The 16,367-nt window shown below is 41.0% G+C and overlaps 1 protein-coding gene across 3 annotated transcripts in view; it reads right to left on the bottom strand.

The window, feature by feature from the left end:
- LOC140204207 (MORC family CW-type zinc finger protein 4-like) overlaps window positions 1-16,367 on the bottom strand; it is a 153,927-nt gene that overhangs the window by 101,123 nt on the left and 36,437 nt on the right. For all 3 annotated transcript variants that reach the window (XM_072270716.1, XM_072270715.1, XM_072270714.1), the window contains exons 4-6: window positions 11,548-11,766; window positions 6,171-6,317; window positions 2,887-3,043 (exon numbers count right to left, since the gene is read on the bottom strand). In XM_072270716.1, the coding sequence (XP_072126817.1) occupies window positions 2,887-3,043; window positions 6,171-6,317; window positions 11,548-11,766 (523 nt within the window). The remainder of the gene's footprint in view (window positions 1-2,886; window positions 3,044-6,170; window positions 6,318-11,547; window positions 11,767-16,367) is intronic.

Consider the following 16,367-nt stretch of genomic DNA (forward strand, 5'->3'; position numbering starts at 1 on the left):
CAGAGAATTTATAGAATGCCCAAGATGGCTTTTTAGAGTAGCTTGTTGTTGAGTTCACTAGGTGATCAGCTATTCTGGATTGGGTGATGTGCAATTAAACATATTGATTAGGGAGCTTAAGGTAAGGAACCTTTGGGAGGCAGAGATCATAATAGAATTTACCCTGTAATTTGAAAGAAGCTAAAATCATATGTATCCGTGTTACAGTGGAGTAAAAGGAATTACTGAGACATGAGAGAAGAGCTGGCTAAAATTGATTGGAAGGGGACAGTAGCATGGTTGATGGCAGAGCAGCAATGGCTGGAGTTTCTGGGAGCAATTTCAAAGCCGCAGGTCAGATACATTCCAGTGAAGAAGTAATATTCTAAAAGGTAGGATGACGCAACAGTGGCTGACAAGGGAAGCCAGTCAAAAGAAAGGCGAGAGTAGATATCAAACCACTAGAAAACGATACTTGAGACATAGCAATGGGGGATAAGGAAGTGGTGGATGAAATGAATAAGTATTTTGCATCAGCCTTCACTGTGGAAACATGAGCAATATGCCAGAAGTTGATAAGTGTCTGCAGGCAAAAGCGAATGCAGTTGTTATTACTAGGGAGAAGATACTTGGCAGCAGGAAGGTCGGAAAGTAGATAAGTCACCTGGACTATATGGACTGCATTCCAGGGTTCTGAAAGAGATAGCTGAAGAGATTGTGGAGTAATGATCTTTCAAGAATCAATAGATTCTGGCATGGTTCTGGAGGAGCACAAAAATTACAAATGTCACTCCACTTTTCAAGAGGGGAAGGAGGCAGAAGAAAGGACATTATAGGCCAGTTAGTCTGATCTTAGTGGCTGGGAAAATGTTGGAGTCAATTGTTAAGGATGTGGCTTTGGGGTACTTGAAGGCACGTGATAAAATAGGCCAAAGTCAGCATAGTTTCCTTAAGGGAAAATCTTGCCTGACAAACTTATTAGAATTATTTGGAGAAATAACAAGCAGAATAGACAAAGGAGAATGAGTGAATGCTGTGTACTTGGATTTTCAAAAAGCCTCTAACAAAGTGTTGCACATGAGGCTGCTTAGCAAGATAAGAACCCATGGTATTACAGGAAAGATACTAGTATGGATAAAATATTGGCTAATTGGCAGGAGACAAAACGTGGAAAAAACCTTTTCTGAGTGGGTGCCAGTGACTAGTGATGATCCGCAGGAGTCAGTGTTGGGACCAGTTCTATTTTTTGTTGTATGTCAAAGATTTAGGTGTTGGAATCAGGGAGGCTGCAGAAGGGCTTAGACAGATTAGGAATATGGGTAAAGAAGTGGCGGGTGGAATACTGTGTCAGGAAGTGTATGGTCATGCACTTTGGTAGATAGAGTAAAAGCACTGACTATTTTCTAAATGGGGAGAAAAGTCAAAAATCCAAGGCACAAAGGAACTTTGAAGTCCTCATGCAAGATTCCCTAAAGCTCAACTTGCAGGTTGAGTCAGTAGCATTCATTTCAAGGACTAGAGAACTAGAATATAAAAACAAGGGCATAACGCTGTGACTTTACAAGGCACTGGTGTGGCCTCATTTTAAGTATTGTGAACAGTTTTGGACCCCTATGTAAAAAAGGGTCATGGTTGACATTGGAGAGGGTTCACAGGAGGTTCGCAGGACTGATTCTGGGAATGAATGGGTTATCATATGAGGAGCGTTTGATGGCTCTGGGCCAGTACTCACTGCAATTTAGAAGAATGGGGAGGGATGGTATCTTATTGAAACCTCTCAATTTTGTAAGGCCTAGATAGAGTGGATGTGGAGAGGATGTTTCCTATAGTGGGGGAATCTGGGACCAGAGGGCACAGCCTCAGAATAGAGGGATGTCCAGTTAGAATGGAGATGAGGAGGAATTACTTTAGCCAGGGGGTGGTGAATCTGTGGAATTTATTGCCACAGGTGGCTGTGGAGACCAGGTCATTGGGTATATTTAAGGCAGAGGTCAATAGGTCCTTGATTAGTCAGGGCATGAACAGATACAGGCGAAGGCAGGAGAACAGAGTTGAGAGGGAAATGGATCAGCCATAATGAAATAGTGGACCGAACTCGTTGGGCCAAATGTGCTAACTCTGCTACCATGTCTTATGGTCTATGGTCTTCATTTCAAGAGGACTAGAATACCAGAACAAGGATGTGAAGCTGAGGCTTTCTAAGACATTGTTCAGACTGTACCTGGGAGTATTGCAAGCAGTTTTTGGCCCCTTATCTAAGAAAAGATGTGCTGGCATTGGAAAGAGTCCAGAGAAGGTGCACAACAATGGTTCCAGGAATGAAAGGGTTTGATAGCTCTGGGCCTATACTCACCAGGGTTTAGACAAATGACGGCAGATCTCATTGAAATTTATTAAATATTGTAAGTCCTAGATAGAATGGATGTGGTGAGGATGTTTCCTACTGTGGGCAAGTCTAGGACCAGAAAGCACAATCTCAGAATAGAGGAATGTCCATTTAGAACAGAGATGAGAAGTAATTTCTTTAGCCAGAGGTGGTGAATCTGTGGAATGCATTGCAGCAGACAGCTGTAGAGGACATCATTCTATATTGAAAGTGGAGGTCAATAGGTTCTTGATTATTCAGGGTGTCAAAGGTTACATGGAGATGGCAGGAGGGATAATAAATCAGCCATTAAGTACTGGTGGAACAGACTCAATGGAACAAGTGATCTAATTCTGCTTCTATGTGTTATGGTCTTATGGCATGCTATAAAACATCTGGAGTTACAGACTGCATGATCAAATTGCCATGAATATGGTAAATAAGTATTACCAATCCTAATGTGAAGAACTATCTAATACTCAGACCTATTCTTTTTTGAAATAAAGTAGAAATAATAAAAAATTCCACACTCAAATACTGACTCTTAACGAGTAGTCACTTTCAGGAATGTCCTGATCCAGCCTCTCTGGCCGTTTGTAGCTTTTCTTCTTTCCTGCACTCTCCTCACAATTGATATCTGGGATCCTTATATCATACTGATCTGTTTCGAAATCCAGCTCAGGTTTTCCATCCTTGTTTCTGAAAAATATAAAAGCCTTTCATAAACGAGAAGAAATTATAGAAAAATGAAGAACTGATCCGGAACTGTTCTGCTGAAGGGTCTTCAACTTAAAATGTTAACTCTATTTGCATTTGTACTGATGCTATTTGTCCTGCTGAATGATTCCAGCATTTTCTGTATTTCAGATGTTCACGTACTGTAGATTTTTATAACATTTTTATATAGAGCAATATGTTTGTTGAAATTAGCAATTCTGCTTAGAAAAACAGGTTGAATCTGCTTTTCTGCATCAGAAGATATTCAGATAATTACTTAAGGGTTGTCAGACAAGTATGGAGACAAATAATGATAAATGTGAAATGTTTGAATATCACGCCACAAATGAACTATTTTCTGTATGAAATAGGTAGACATTTGAGAGCTTAATTACTTTTCAAAGTCAACCCTGTAAGAGATTGAGTTGGTAACTGTTGTGGGAGCAAATTATTGCACAAGATGCTTTTCCAGAGAATCAGTGGCTCTTGACACTTCCAAATCCTTAACTTATGAGGCATAGTAACAAAAAAAATATACATCCCCTCAATGTAAAGCAAAAGTATTAAATTATTCACAAACTAATAGACTGAGAAATATAAGAATAACAAGAAAATACAATGTGCTTAAGAAATATTTCCCCTTGCCACTTTAAAAAAAAATCTGTATGGGACTCTAGAGATATAAAATAAGCACACGCATACTTACAACATCAAAGCTCAGAAACTGCATCTGTTTGCACTTGCTTGTTCTATCCAAATTTTGTACAAGATCAACTTAACCTATTACATTTCCAAGTGAAATAGTTGTGGTCTGGAAATGAAGGTTCTCAGTGCAAAACTTCCACTGTTTATTCATTCCCATAGTTGCTGCCTGACCTGCTCAGTTCCTTCAGCATTTTGTGTGTATTGCTTTAGATTTCTAGCATCTGTAGACTTGCTTGTGTTTAGCATATCTTCTGCTGTTCTGTAATCCGATATGTGTTCAATTTGTGCAATTTCCATTTTGAGCCTTGTTGGCATAACTGAGAACTCTAGATCCGATGTGTGGTCTTAGAACTGTCACACTGTAACTAGGAGTACACCATGTTAGTTTGTTGCTGTTACTGTTAAGCTGTTTTGGTGAGACTCACTGTCGCCTGCATAAACAGCTAATTTGCTTACACTAGCAATGACTACTTTCCCCCAGTTTTTACCTATTGAAATTGTTATTCAATGAGTGCCTCAATGGTAACACCATTAGCAGCAATCCATTCTGGGAGTTATCAATATGAGAAGAACTTGTGCTACAGTACTTGGGAACAGGATGCAAAATATGTGAATATGCAGAGTGCCTACTCCCACAGAGTAACTGAAGACTCCATCTTATACCTGGATTCTCTGCTGTGTATTATTTACAAACCCAGTTGTTCGAAGACTGTCATCACTGAGATGAAAACTTTCAGACACAATCTAATGTCTAATCTTCTCTCGTTGAGATCAGGATTACAGAGATTCTCTACTTCTGCTATATCACTAATATTAAACTATGAGTGTGGAATCTAGTAAAAAAAATGGAAATATTCACTTTTGCTTATTTTTTCCTACTCTTTCTGATGCAAAATGGTGACTTTTCATAGAAATATAGCTTAACATTTTGGATAAGGCATCGTCCAATATCTCACAAAATGCTATCAAACATAGAATATACTATATCTGCTCTAACTGTGATGCCAATGTAACGAATTTAATCTGCCTGTACATGGTCCATATTTCTCTATTCCTGCCTGTTACGCATCTATTTAAATATCTCCTAAACATCGCATTCATATCTGCTTCTACGACCTCCCCTGACAGCATGTTCCAGGCATCTATCATTCTGCCTTGCATCTTAAAATTACGCTCTCTAGTATTTAAAATTTACATCCTGGGTAAATGACTCTTAATTGTCTACTAAATCAATACCTCTCATAATTCTTTCAAATCCCTCTCTGCAACAATACTACTAAGGATCCTAACATTTACTGCATCCTTTTCTCTTCAATTTGATCTCCCAAATGCATTTCCTTACATTTATTTGTCCAGATTAAACTCCATCTGCCACTTCTATGCCCAAATTTCCAACTAATCTACAGTAGGTCTACAGGAGTATTATCCTTTGACAATAATCCTCATTATTAACAATTCTGTCAATTTTCATATCATCTGTAAACTTATCATTCATATTTTCATGCACATCATTAGTAAATACAAACAACGGTGGTCACAGAACCGATGCTTACAGAACAACACTGGTCTAAGACCTCAGCTAGGAAAACAAACCTCCATCACTATTCTCTGTTTTCTAGTACCAAGCCAATTTTATATCTAACTTTCCAAGTCACTATAGATCCCAGGTGACTTAATTATCTGAACCAGCCTACTATGAGGCTGCTCCAATGCTTTACTAAAGTTGATGCATCCATTGCCCTACCCCCTTCAATATCTTTGTCATCTCCTCAAAAAAAAAAACAATCTTTACAATTTATCCTGAAATTTGAACACTAGCAGTTTACTTCATCTCAAAGGTACGGACAATTCCCAAATAGCACAGATTACCACCCTTCATAAAATGGTGTATGAATCTTCCAAGCACTCTTGAAGTAAGTCAGGACAACTTTACCTTGAAATTGCTTGGGATTACAACACTGTCTGCAAATGATATGGTTATTCAGCAATGTAACATCACTACGCACAAGGAAAAGAAAACAAATACGGAGCAGGAAGAGGTGCAGAGCTGAGTTGCAGGTGTATTTCACAAAGGGGAAAATGAATCACTGGAGCAAGAACAATTAACCAGTGTCCCAAAAAACTGGCTACCTGGGAATTTAGCTGGGAAGAGGGAGAAGAGGATTCATAAAGTGATAAAGCAAAGCACGAACAGCTCAGAAATGGGATGGCAAAATGAACAGGGCCAAAGGATAGGAAGGGGGTATGGATGGGGATGTTCAAAGAGTGGATGACTATAGGGAAGAAGGGTCATTTAGGAACTGGGATATTGGGGAACTGCAAATTAACTCACAAAACGATCTCACAGTATTGTAGTAAACCATGTAAAACTTTACTTCTCAGATGAATAAGATTCTCTACTTACCTTCTGATATTCCAAATAATAATCCGGGTTCCTTTCTTGCCAGCAATTGTATCAAATTCTGCCAGCAGTTCCTCCTGGGATTTGAAAACTGAATATTTTAAAATAGCCTCCAGACTTGGCACCGAATCTTCAGTAACTATGAGGTTCTGTACTTCAGAGTTAAGAAGTGTTCATAAGATTCTCAAATTCAGATCCAATTATTTATCTTTTGTACATCAGAAGGATAACGTAAAATGAGTCATTTGCATTAACAATCAACACAACCTAAGGATGTGCTGGAAGCAATTGTCACCACATATTCTAGTGCTAACAGGATGCTGACGATGCTCAGCACAACACCAAAATAAACACAACAAGCAATTCAACAACAACAGCAAAACAAACCCCTTTCCTCTCTCCCACACATAGACAGTCCTCCAAACCCCAGGAGAGGCCTTCGGGCCTCCATCCTCCTGCCTCCACATTTTGGACATTCGGCTTTTGACTTCTAGACTTCTGGATCGACCTTCAGGCTTCAATCTTCAGTATCAACTCCTGGACTTGCTGATGGGAGGACCGTGAATTCCAGGATTCGAACTCCGGACTTGCTGACTTACCGGCCCTCATTCTTTCTGCCCACAGACATCCGATCCTGGGACCCACCCACCTAGGACAGCCCAATATCCACATACATCCTTCCTCATATGTCCACATCTATTCATAATGTTATTTCATTGACTTTCCCCGATAATACATTTCATAATTCACTAACCCAATATATAATACAACTTAACTTTTACATTTAAATTCTGCACAACAGGAATTGATGACTTCAACTTCTGAAACCCTGTGCCGCAAATCTTCTGAAATAGACAATTAGCAGTTACTCACTTAAATTAAAGCAAGTTGCTACCATCACAACAGGTCAACAGCACATGCCATTTCACTGGCTCTTTACTCCACCCTGAAACATCAGGGCAGTGAAGGTGCATACATTAGGATGCTTTTCATTGACTACAACTCAGTATTCAATACTACCATCCCCTCAAAACTAATCAATAAGCTTCAATATCTAGGCCTCAATACTTCCTTGTGTAACTGGAACCTTGATTTCCTCACTTGCAGATCCTCGTCAGTCCAGACCTGCAACACCACCTCCTCCACAATCACCATCAGCACAGGTGCACCACTAGGCTGTGTGCTTAGTCCCCTGCTCTACTTACAGTATTTCATACTTGTGACGGTGAGGCTAAGCACAGCTCCAATGCCACATTTAAGTTTGTTGACGACACCGCTGTCGGGCTGAATCAGATCATATAGAAGGGAGAATGACAATCTGGCTCCACAACAGCAACCACTCATTCAATGTGAGCAAGACCAAAGAGCTAATTATTGACTTCAGGAGGAGGAAACCAAGGTCCATGAGCTAGTCCTCCTCATCATGAGATCAGAGGTAGAGTGGGTCAACAACTTTAACTTCCTCGGTGTTACATTTCAGAGGAAATGATAACACCTTGGTCCAGCACGTAAGTGCCATTATGAAGAAAGCACAGCAATGCCTCTACATTCTTAGAAATTTATGAATATTTAGTATGTCATCTAAAACTGACACACTTTTATCGATGTATGGTGGAAAACATATTGGCTGGTTGCCTCATAGTCTAGTATGGAATCACCAATGCCCTTGAACAGAAAAGCCTACAAAAGGTAGTGTATATCACCCAGTCCATCACAGGCAAAGCCCTCCCCACCATTGAGAACATCTACATGGAGCACTGTTGCAGTAAAGTGCCATCTATCGTCACGGACCCCCATCATCCAGGCTATGCTCTCTTCTCACTGCTGCCATCAGAAAGGTGGTACAGGAGCCTCAGAACCCACACCACCAGGTTCAGAAACAGTTATTACCCCTCAACCCATCAGGCTCTTGAACCAGAAGGGATAACTTCACTCAACTTCACTTGCCCCATCACTGAAATGTTGCCACAACCTATGGACTCTTTATCTCATGGCCTGGTATTTATTGATTTTTTTTTAAATCTCTTTTTGAGTTTGCACAGTTTGTGGTCTTCTGCACACTGGTTGTTTAGCTGCCCCGTTGAGTGTGCTATTGTTGGCGTTTCATCAATTCTGTCATGTTTCCTGTATTTGCTCTGAATGCCTGCAAGAAAATAAATCTCAGGGTTGTATATGGTGAAATATATATACTTCAATAATAAATTTACTTGAACTTGGGACTTCTACAGATATGCTGGCAAACATGAGACAGTCTGAACTTAATGACATATTTGGCTTTCTGTGGAGTCCATGGTTTCTCTTGCTGGCTTTCCTCAGCATTAACAGTGGTGGAGAGGGTGAAGGTGAACAGAGCCCATTCTTGGATCTTGCATCAGGTTTGATCTGGTGCATTATTACTCGCCTATGGATTTGGATGGAGATACAATTCAAGATTCAAGATTGTTTAATGATATTTCCAGTACACAAATGCAAAGGAGAACAAAATAATTATTACTCCAGACCTGATGCACCACCAAAAAGCAGAATAAAGGTAAAGAACTCAATAATAAAAAAACAGAATAAACACAAGATAGCTTATATACATCGATTGATTATGTGTACATAAAGTGAAGCTAGGTACAGGAATGTCTGTACAAAAGCTGACTGACAGCAAATAATAAAGTAGTGGTAATAAGAGGTGAAGTGGGTGGATTAGTGGGTGGTGCTGTTGATCAGCCTTACTGCTTGGGGAAAGTAACTGTTTTTGAATCATGTGGTATTGGCGTGGATACTATGTAGCCTCCTCCCTAATGGGAGTGGGACAAACAGTCCATGAGCAGGATGGGTGGGATCCTTCATGATATTACTGGCCTTCTTCTGGCACTTTTCTGTATATATGTCCTTGGTGGTGGGTATGTAGGTGCCAGTTATGCATTGGGCAATTTTGACAACCTGCTGTAGAGTATTCCTGTCCTCTGCAGTGTAATTTCCGTAGCATGCAGTGATGTAATATGTTAGGATACTCTCTACCGCACATCTGTAGAAGCTCGTGAGTATTGATGTGCATAGTCCAGCTCTCTTCCAGCCTTCTCAAGTGTTCTGAGACATGGGAGGATGTGTAGTGCTCAATTTCCACTGCTGTGCCACTGATATAAAGAGAAGTGCAAGGGGTGCGAGTTCTCCTGAAGTCGATAGCCATCTCCTTTGTCTTGTTGACATTAAGGAAGAGGTTATTTGTCTGGATTGCAGGTATAAAGCAAAGGGGAAGCTGAATTTCAAAGACAATTAAAACTTATTAAAATGGATTCAAAACTTTTACAACCATCAAAATGTGGAATTTGCTGTCAAAGCTTTCAAGGAGAATTTAAGGTTGGACTTCCTCAGTGTGTTATTACTATGGTCATGCAGCTGGAAGTGCAAGTACTTCAGGTCAGTAAGACATGTCCTCCATGTATGGATCTGGTAAGAATACCCACAAAGAGACCATGGACAAAGACACAACACAGCTGGCCTGGGCATATAAGATTTGGTTCAATCAAAAAAATTCCAAATCATTGTTCCAGGAGAACAACGTGCATCAGAAAAATAACATGAAAAATATGTTTTCACACAATTCCTGCTTCAAAACTTAAAGACACTCCTAACTAAAAGTGCTGTTAATCTTCCAAACACAATACAGCAACCAAACACATGCACATCTATTACATCCAATATTACAGTCAGAGTCACCCTCACTCTTAGAAACCTTGCTTAGGATTTTTGCAGACTCCATCTACTGAGATAGGCCACATTATCGAACTGATGGTTACTGCTGCATTGGAGAATGCAAGAGTACCTCAATGACAAAGTGAAGTATCTTCTAATTGGTTAATGTGTCTTTCGTATTCATGTATTGGAAGTGTCATTTAGCTGTAGGGCCCATGAACTGTATAGGTATTCACAGAGGACTTCGTGTCGTAATGACCCTATCCTAGTAAATTCCTGCCAGGTGAACCCTTTGCACAAGGAAGCTATTCCCTCTTTAAAATCTCATGGAAGTTCCTCTAACCCCATGAGAGGACTTCACCATACACCTTTCCTTCTTCCATCATTGCGGCAACTATGCATTTTTGCCAATTTTCACCAAAAGTTGTATTATAGTATGTCCTTGTAATGACCATTTCCTAGCACTCATACGGCAAACAAGGGAAACTTGACCTCTACTCTCCAATGTTCCTGAAGCAGCATAGTATTAAACTCAGGAATTTGGTAGCAACTGTTTTAGAACTGATGAACACATTGTATTATTTTTTAACAAGAGCTTTTAGGAGCAACTTTTGAGTTTGCAATCACTATAATTCACATGCAGAAAATGGCCTAGATAAGCTTCTAAGCATAGTTGCTCTTTATTTACCTTACCAGCTCTTCTCAATTTCTTGAAAATTCCAATCAAATTATTTTGATTTCAGGAAACTCAATCCCTAATCTGTTAATTTTTTTTACAAAAACTTAAAGTGTTTCAGTATTCTGTTTGACCATTTCCCTTTAATTACTGTACATTCATGCATGAGGTGACCAACAATTAGAGGCTGCATGCACAGCTACACTTGACTGAGTGTGAAATCAGGATTTTGGCTCAATCATAGGCTACTGGGACAGACTTGAAAACCTGTTTTTGTGAAGGTCAAAAAAGACCAGTTATTTCTAAAATTTTAACTATTCTATTTATTGTTTTTTCAAGCTAAGCTCATTAACTTTACCCCAGATATCAATTTAGGCATGAGCAGGATGCGTGCTAATGGCAGAGTCCTCTAATACAAGACCATAAGAGAGTATTACAGTGGCTAAACAAGGCATTGTAACAGCAAAGCGCATTGGAAAAGGTGAAAAGACAGTTAATTACAAACCTTACACATCACTTTTTCTAAAAAAGATAGAAATACATTGCGGCTAAGTGCTATTCAATACTTCACCTTCCTTCAATATCCTGTTTGCACCAACCAGCTCCCTACATCTGTCCCTCTGTTTCTCCTGCTTACCCGTCAATCTTTATCTGTTGCCCTACTACCTCCAATTATTAGTCGTTATGATGGGAGGACCATTCCACTCTTCACAATAACGAAACCAGTAATATCACCCAAATTTCAAGAATTCACTAAAAATTTTCAAAACTGTGACTTGCCTTAACAATAAATGATCCATTTGAATTTTAATAAATACAGAATATTTCAGAAACTGATTCTACTTACTAAAGACTTAACACAAACAAAATGTAAAGGAACATACATTTTAAATGGAGGATGCAGTTAAAAAGCAATGTAAAAATACGCCTTATATAGACAAAATTCTATGGAATTTGCTTTTCAAAGAAGTCTATCAAAATAAAATAATTCTAACACAAATTCCATTATGTAAAAGGATATTATTGTGTTGGTTGAAAGGCACAATGGGGATGATTATAGCTTGTGCATTAATCTGCTCCAGGTACGTCTGCGATAAGAGGCCCACACTTAAAGCTCCTCCATTCTTGGTGAAGACCATAGCATCCTTCCCTAGCCTCATGGAGCCAGATTTAAACCCATTTCCATACACTCCTATTGGCAAGTGGTTTTTATTCCCAGTTTTATTGGTAAAGCCAAAGCTGCAAAATAAAATTAAAAGATGAAATAAAGAAAATTAGTAACAAAAACCTTGCAACAATTTAAAAAATATTTTATAAGTATCTTCTTCATCATGCCAGTCTGTGGAATGAAAATTAGCTTTTATAGAAATCACAAATACATCCAAAAAATTCTGGGATATGAAATAAAAATTTGCATATTCAAAATTTACATGCAGAAACTAAATAAATGTTTCAACTCATAATTCTTGACACATGCACAATTGACAAAGTTGACAAACCGCAATACGGACCGTTTCTGCAAACCACCCCACTCCTCCCTGTGTCATAGGGATCGCCTGTATCTGGATTTCATTCTGCCTCAATGAAAAGCACTGCAAGTGTAACTTGTTTCTCACATTTATAGAAAGTTAAGATCGGATCATTTTGCAGAGGAGAGTAGATGAAAGAAGAGATACAAAAGAGACAGAGTCCTAATGTCAAAAAATTACTTTCCATTTAAATAGTATATATGTTTATATGCATACATGTGCACAAATCTGCCAGCAGTCAAAAATTCAGCTGTTGATCCCCACTTCATGCTCCTTGCCTGAGTTGTATATATAATTAACAAAGAAATGAATATATAAATAGGGGAGGGAAGAAAGTATTCAGTTAGAAAAATAATCCCTCCCTCAGTAAGCAACTGTGATCAGGCCAGTTTCACACGTCAATAACATGTGGTAGAGCAGGTAGAGTGGCTTCTTCATGGCTTCAGTAATCTTGGGTTTAATCTTGGCTTCTAGTGCTGTCTGAATGGTGCTTACCTATTCTCCTTGAGAGTGGATGCGTTTCATCTGGGTGTTTTGGTCTTACTGTAGATTTCAAAGATACCCTGGTTATTAGTTTAATTTGCCATGGTAAACTACCCATAGAATATGGTGTATGGTAGAATCTGGGCAGGAGTTGACTGGAATGTGGAGGAAATAAATATCAATTCAGTGTAGGATTAGTGTTAAAGGGGTGTCAGGCTTGGCTATCTGAAGAGCCTAGTTCTGTGCTGCATGACTCTGTAACCAAAATTCAGTCATATTCAAATCTATTGCTTGTGGTTTTGTTTGCTTTTCCCAGTTTTGCTCTCCTTTCTCTTAAATGAACAATCTCATAAAAGAAAATTTTACAAAAATGGGGGTTCTAACTGATGTCCTTCCTAGGAAAATTCAGATAATGAGGGATAGAGATTATTTGGCAGAAAGAATATTGCTAGGGAGAACAAATCTATATTCTACATCCATCTGCACACTTTCTGCTTTACCTCCCCCACTTCAGGGACAACAAGGACAATACTGTATATGTTCACTGGACTTCACACCAAACAAGTACAAAGAACAAAGTAAATTTATTATCAAAGTATATATTTGTCACTATGTACAACCTTGAGATTAGTTTGCTTGTGGGCTGTTATGTGGGTGTTAGTTTACTTGTCGTTGCAAAGCAGCTTCCACCTGCCAGTCATTGATTGGCCCATTGGAAGTATGCAGCAGCTCTTTCCCATTGGTTATCTTGTGTGCCACTGCACCAGTAAACGGTTTCAGGCACCTCAGGGGTATAAGAATAGCACATGCGGGAGGCTTGGTCTCTTTCCTTTAGTTTCCAGGGCATGCTTCACATTGAGGTTGCGACCGTTGTTTTGTAGTTTATGTAACTCAGGGACTTAGATGTTTGATCGAATGTCTTACTGTTTGTAAATAAACGATTACTATGCATATCCATAATCAGTGTCTTCTGTCTCACTCACCAAACCCATGAAGTGAACCTGCTTCCATGTTACATGGGCATACTCAGTAAATCCTAGAAACATAATAGAATCAATAAAAGACCACATCCAAGAGGACAAACAACAATCAAAAAAATATGAATTGTGCAAACACAAAAGAAAATAATGATAATGTAGAAGTGTTGACAAAAACAACACGAGTGTAATTACTTCTAACATACACTTTATTCCCACGCTAACAAATGGCGATGTCATACATAAGAAAAAACCTTGCCCCTCCCAAAACATAGTAACGTATAACGTAACACATAACATACACGGCGAACCCTTAACAGTCTCAGTGAATTCTGCATAATGAAATGAAGGAGTCCCGACACAAGCTGCCCCCAGAGTTCACCCTAGCAGACAAAGTCAGACAAGTAGGGGCTTGCAAAACTCGGCCGAATCTACTCCTGCCTTCAGAGATGGGTGCCGGGGTAGAATAACAGTCAATGTCAGAAGGTCTAGAGGTGGGAGGTCAGCCCTTCCACGGAGGCTGTGCCACTTCCACTGGAGAGTCCGGGTCCAAATGGGCAGCTTGAGACGATCCACAGAAACACTGTCTGGAATACCTCTAAAGTCCAGAGTAAAAAACTTATCTCTCACTTCCAACACATGGAACGGGTCATCATTTGGTGGCTGCAGGGGAGCCCGATGTTGCGCAGCAGATCATGGGACCATGGATGTTGGGAGAAACTCTCCTGGCACTCACAGGGGTTGCCAGAACTCGAGCTCCGCAGAAGAGAATTGAACGCCCACCTTAGGGACCATACTCAGGCCCAACATGACACACGGTAGTCTGTCAACCCAACAAAAGTCACTGAAGCTTTCATTGAACAGTGGAGCCGGTCGCACAGGTAGTTGGCCTGAGGGTGATAGGCCATGGTCCAGTGGTTTGACCCCCAGATCACAGGGAACCACACACCAAAGCTCAGACGTAAACTGCATCCCTCGGTCTCAAGATGTATCCGATGGGACGCCAAACCGAGTGATCCAGAAGCTAGCGAACGCTTGCACCACTACCGCGGCTGAAATGGATAACAGCAGCACTGTCTCTTGCCAACATGTGGTCCTATCAACGATGGTGAGGAGGTGAGTAAACCCACGGGACTGGGTCAACGGCCAAACAAATCCACGTTCATGTGGTCATAACACTGCTCAGGGACCACGAAAGGAAGCAAAGGAGCCATGGCATGTCGATGCACCTTCGTGTGTTGACACGACTAAACAAGCACTAGCCTAGTCCCTGACATCCTTCTTAAGCCCGTGCCAAACAAACGTTTCTGTCAGCAGTTTCTGTGATACTCTCCGGCCCAGGTGAGAAAGCTCGTGGACCATATTGAAAACATGCTGCTGCCAGTTCGCTGGCACAACCAGCCTGGGTTGCCCCGTTGACGCATCACACAGTAGTGAAAAGCTGCAGTCACCAAAAGCAACGTCCAATAATTTCAACCCTCTCTCTGTCGAATGCAGCATCTGCTCATTTGGGTCCAAAACCTGGTCTTCCGTCAACTGAGCATAGTCCACGACCAAATGGACAGCACCAGTGAAAGGCCAGGAAAGGTAGCTAGCCACGAGGTTACACTTCCCCACAACGTGCTGGATGTCTGTGGTAAGTTCTGAAATAAAAGAAAGGTGATGCTGCTGTCGAGCAGACCAAGGTTCAGAGACCTTAGTCATGGCAAATGCTAGAGGTTTATGATTCACAAAAGCTGTAAGTGGACTGCCCTCTAAAAGAAAACAAAAATGCCGCACTGCCAAGTACAGGCTGAAAAGCTCAGTCGAACGTCCTGTACTTGCACTCGTAGAGGCGAAGTTGTTAGATAAAAAGGGCAAGAGGCTGCCAAGAGCCATTGACCAACTGCTGATGCACCACATTGATCACACAATCTGACACGTCCATGGTGAGAGGGTGGGAGGGGTGCGCCAGCAGCATTTGCATTAGACCATGCCTGCTTAGTGTCCGAGAATGCCTTGGACCTTTCCTCCATCCAGTCCATGACGTGCTTGGCCAATTTGCCTTTAAGGGCCTCGTAGAGTGGACATATGAGCTGAGCCACTTTGGGGACAAAACTGTGAAAGAAGTTCACCATGCCCAAAAACTCCGCTGGCAGGGGAACTGCCCCTGCTGCATTGAGGCAGTGTTCGAGGAAATTGAACACTAGTCCAAACTGGCACTTTGTTGGGTTGACGATAAGACTGTGCTGACTAAGGCATTCAAAAAGGGTTCTCAAGTGTAAGAGACGTTCGTCCCTAGAACAGCTGGTGACCAAAATGTCATCTAGGTAAACAAACAGGAATGGTAAATCCCACTGTCCAAGAGGCACTGAAAGGTCTGGGCCACATTCTACAATCCGAATGACAATCGAAGGAACTCAAACAAATCAAATGGTGTAATAACAGCGGGTTTAGGAATTTCACTTGGATGGACAGGGACCTGGTGATAACTGCAAAAGAGGTCTACCTTGGAGAAAATAATTTTCCCTACCAGGTGGGCAGAGGAATCCTGGATGTCCGAGATCAGGGGTCGTGGCGTCGTTGAGGCAGCAGTAATCGCCACATGGATGTCGCCTGCCACACCCCCCTCACTCCAGTTTTCCCACAATGTGGAGAGGGGAAGCCCATGGACTGATGGACTGCCTGACGATGCCCAGGCACTCCATGCCATGAAACTCAGCCTTGGCAATGGCTAGCTTCTCCGCGTCGAGGCACCTGACGCAGGCATGAACAGGCGAGCCAGTGGCAAGGAAGTGGTGCTCCACCCTATGTTTAGCGGTGGAGGAGGAACAGGTGAGTTTGGTCAGGTTCGGGAACTCAGCGAAGAGGC

The sequence above is a fragment of the Mobula birostris genome, chromosome 10 (genome assembly GCF_030028105.1).
Source record: "Mobula birostris isolate sMobBir1 chromosome 10, sMobBir1.hap1, whole genome shotgun sequence".
Classification (NCBI taxonomy): domain Eukaryota; kingdom Metazoa; phylum Chordata; class Chondrichthyes; order Myliobatiformes; family Myliobatidae; genus Mobula; species Mobula birostris.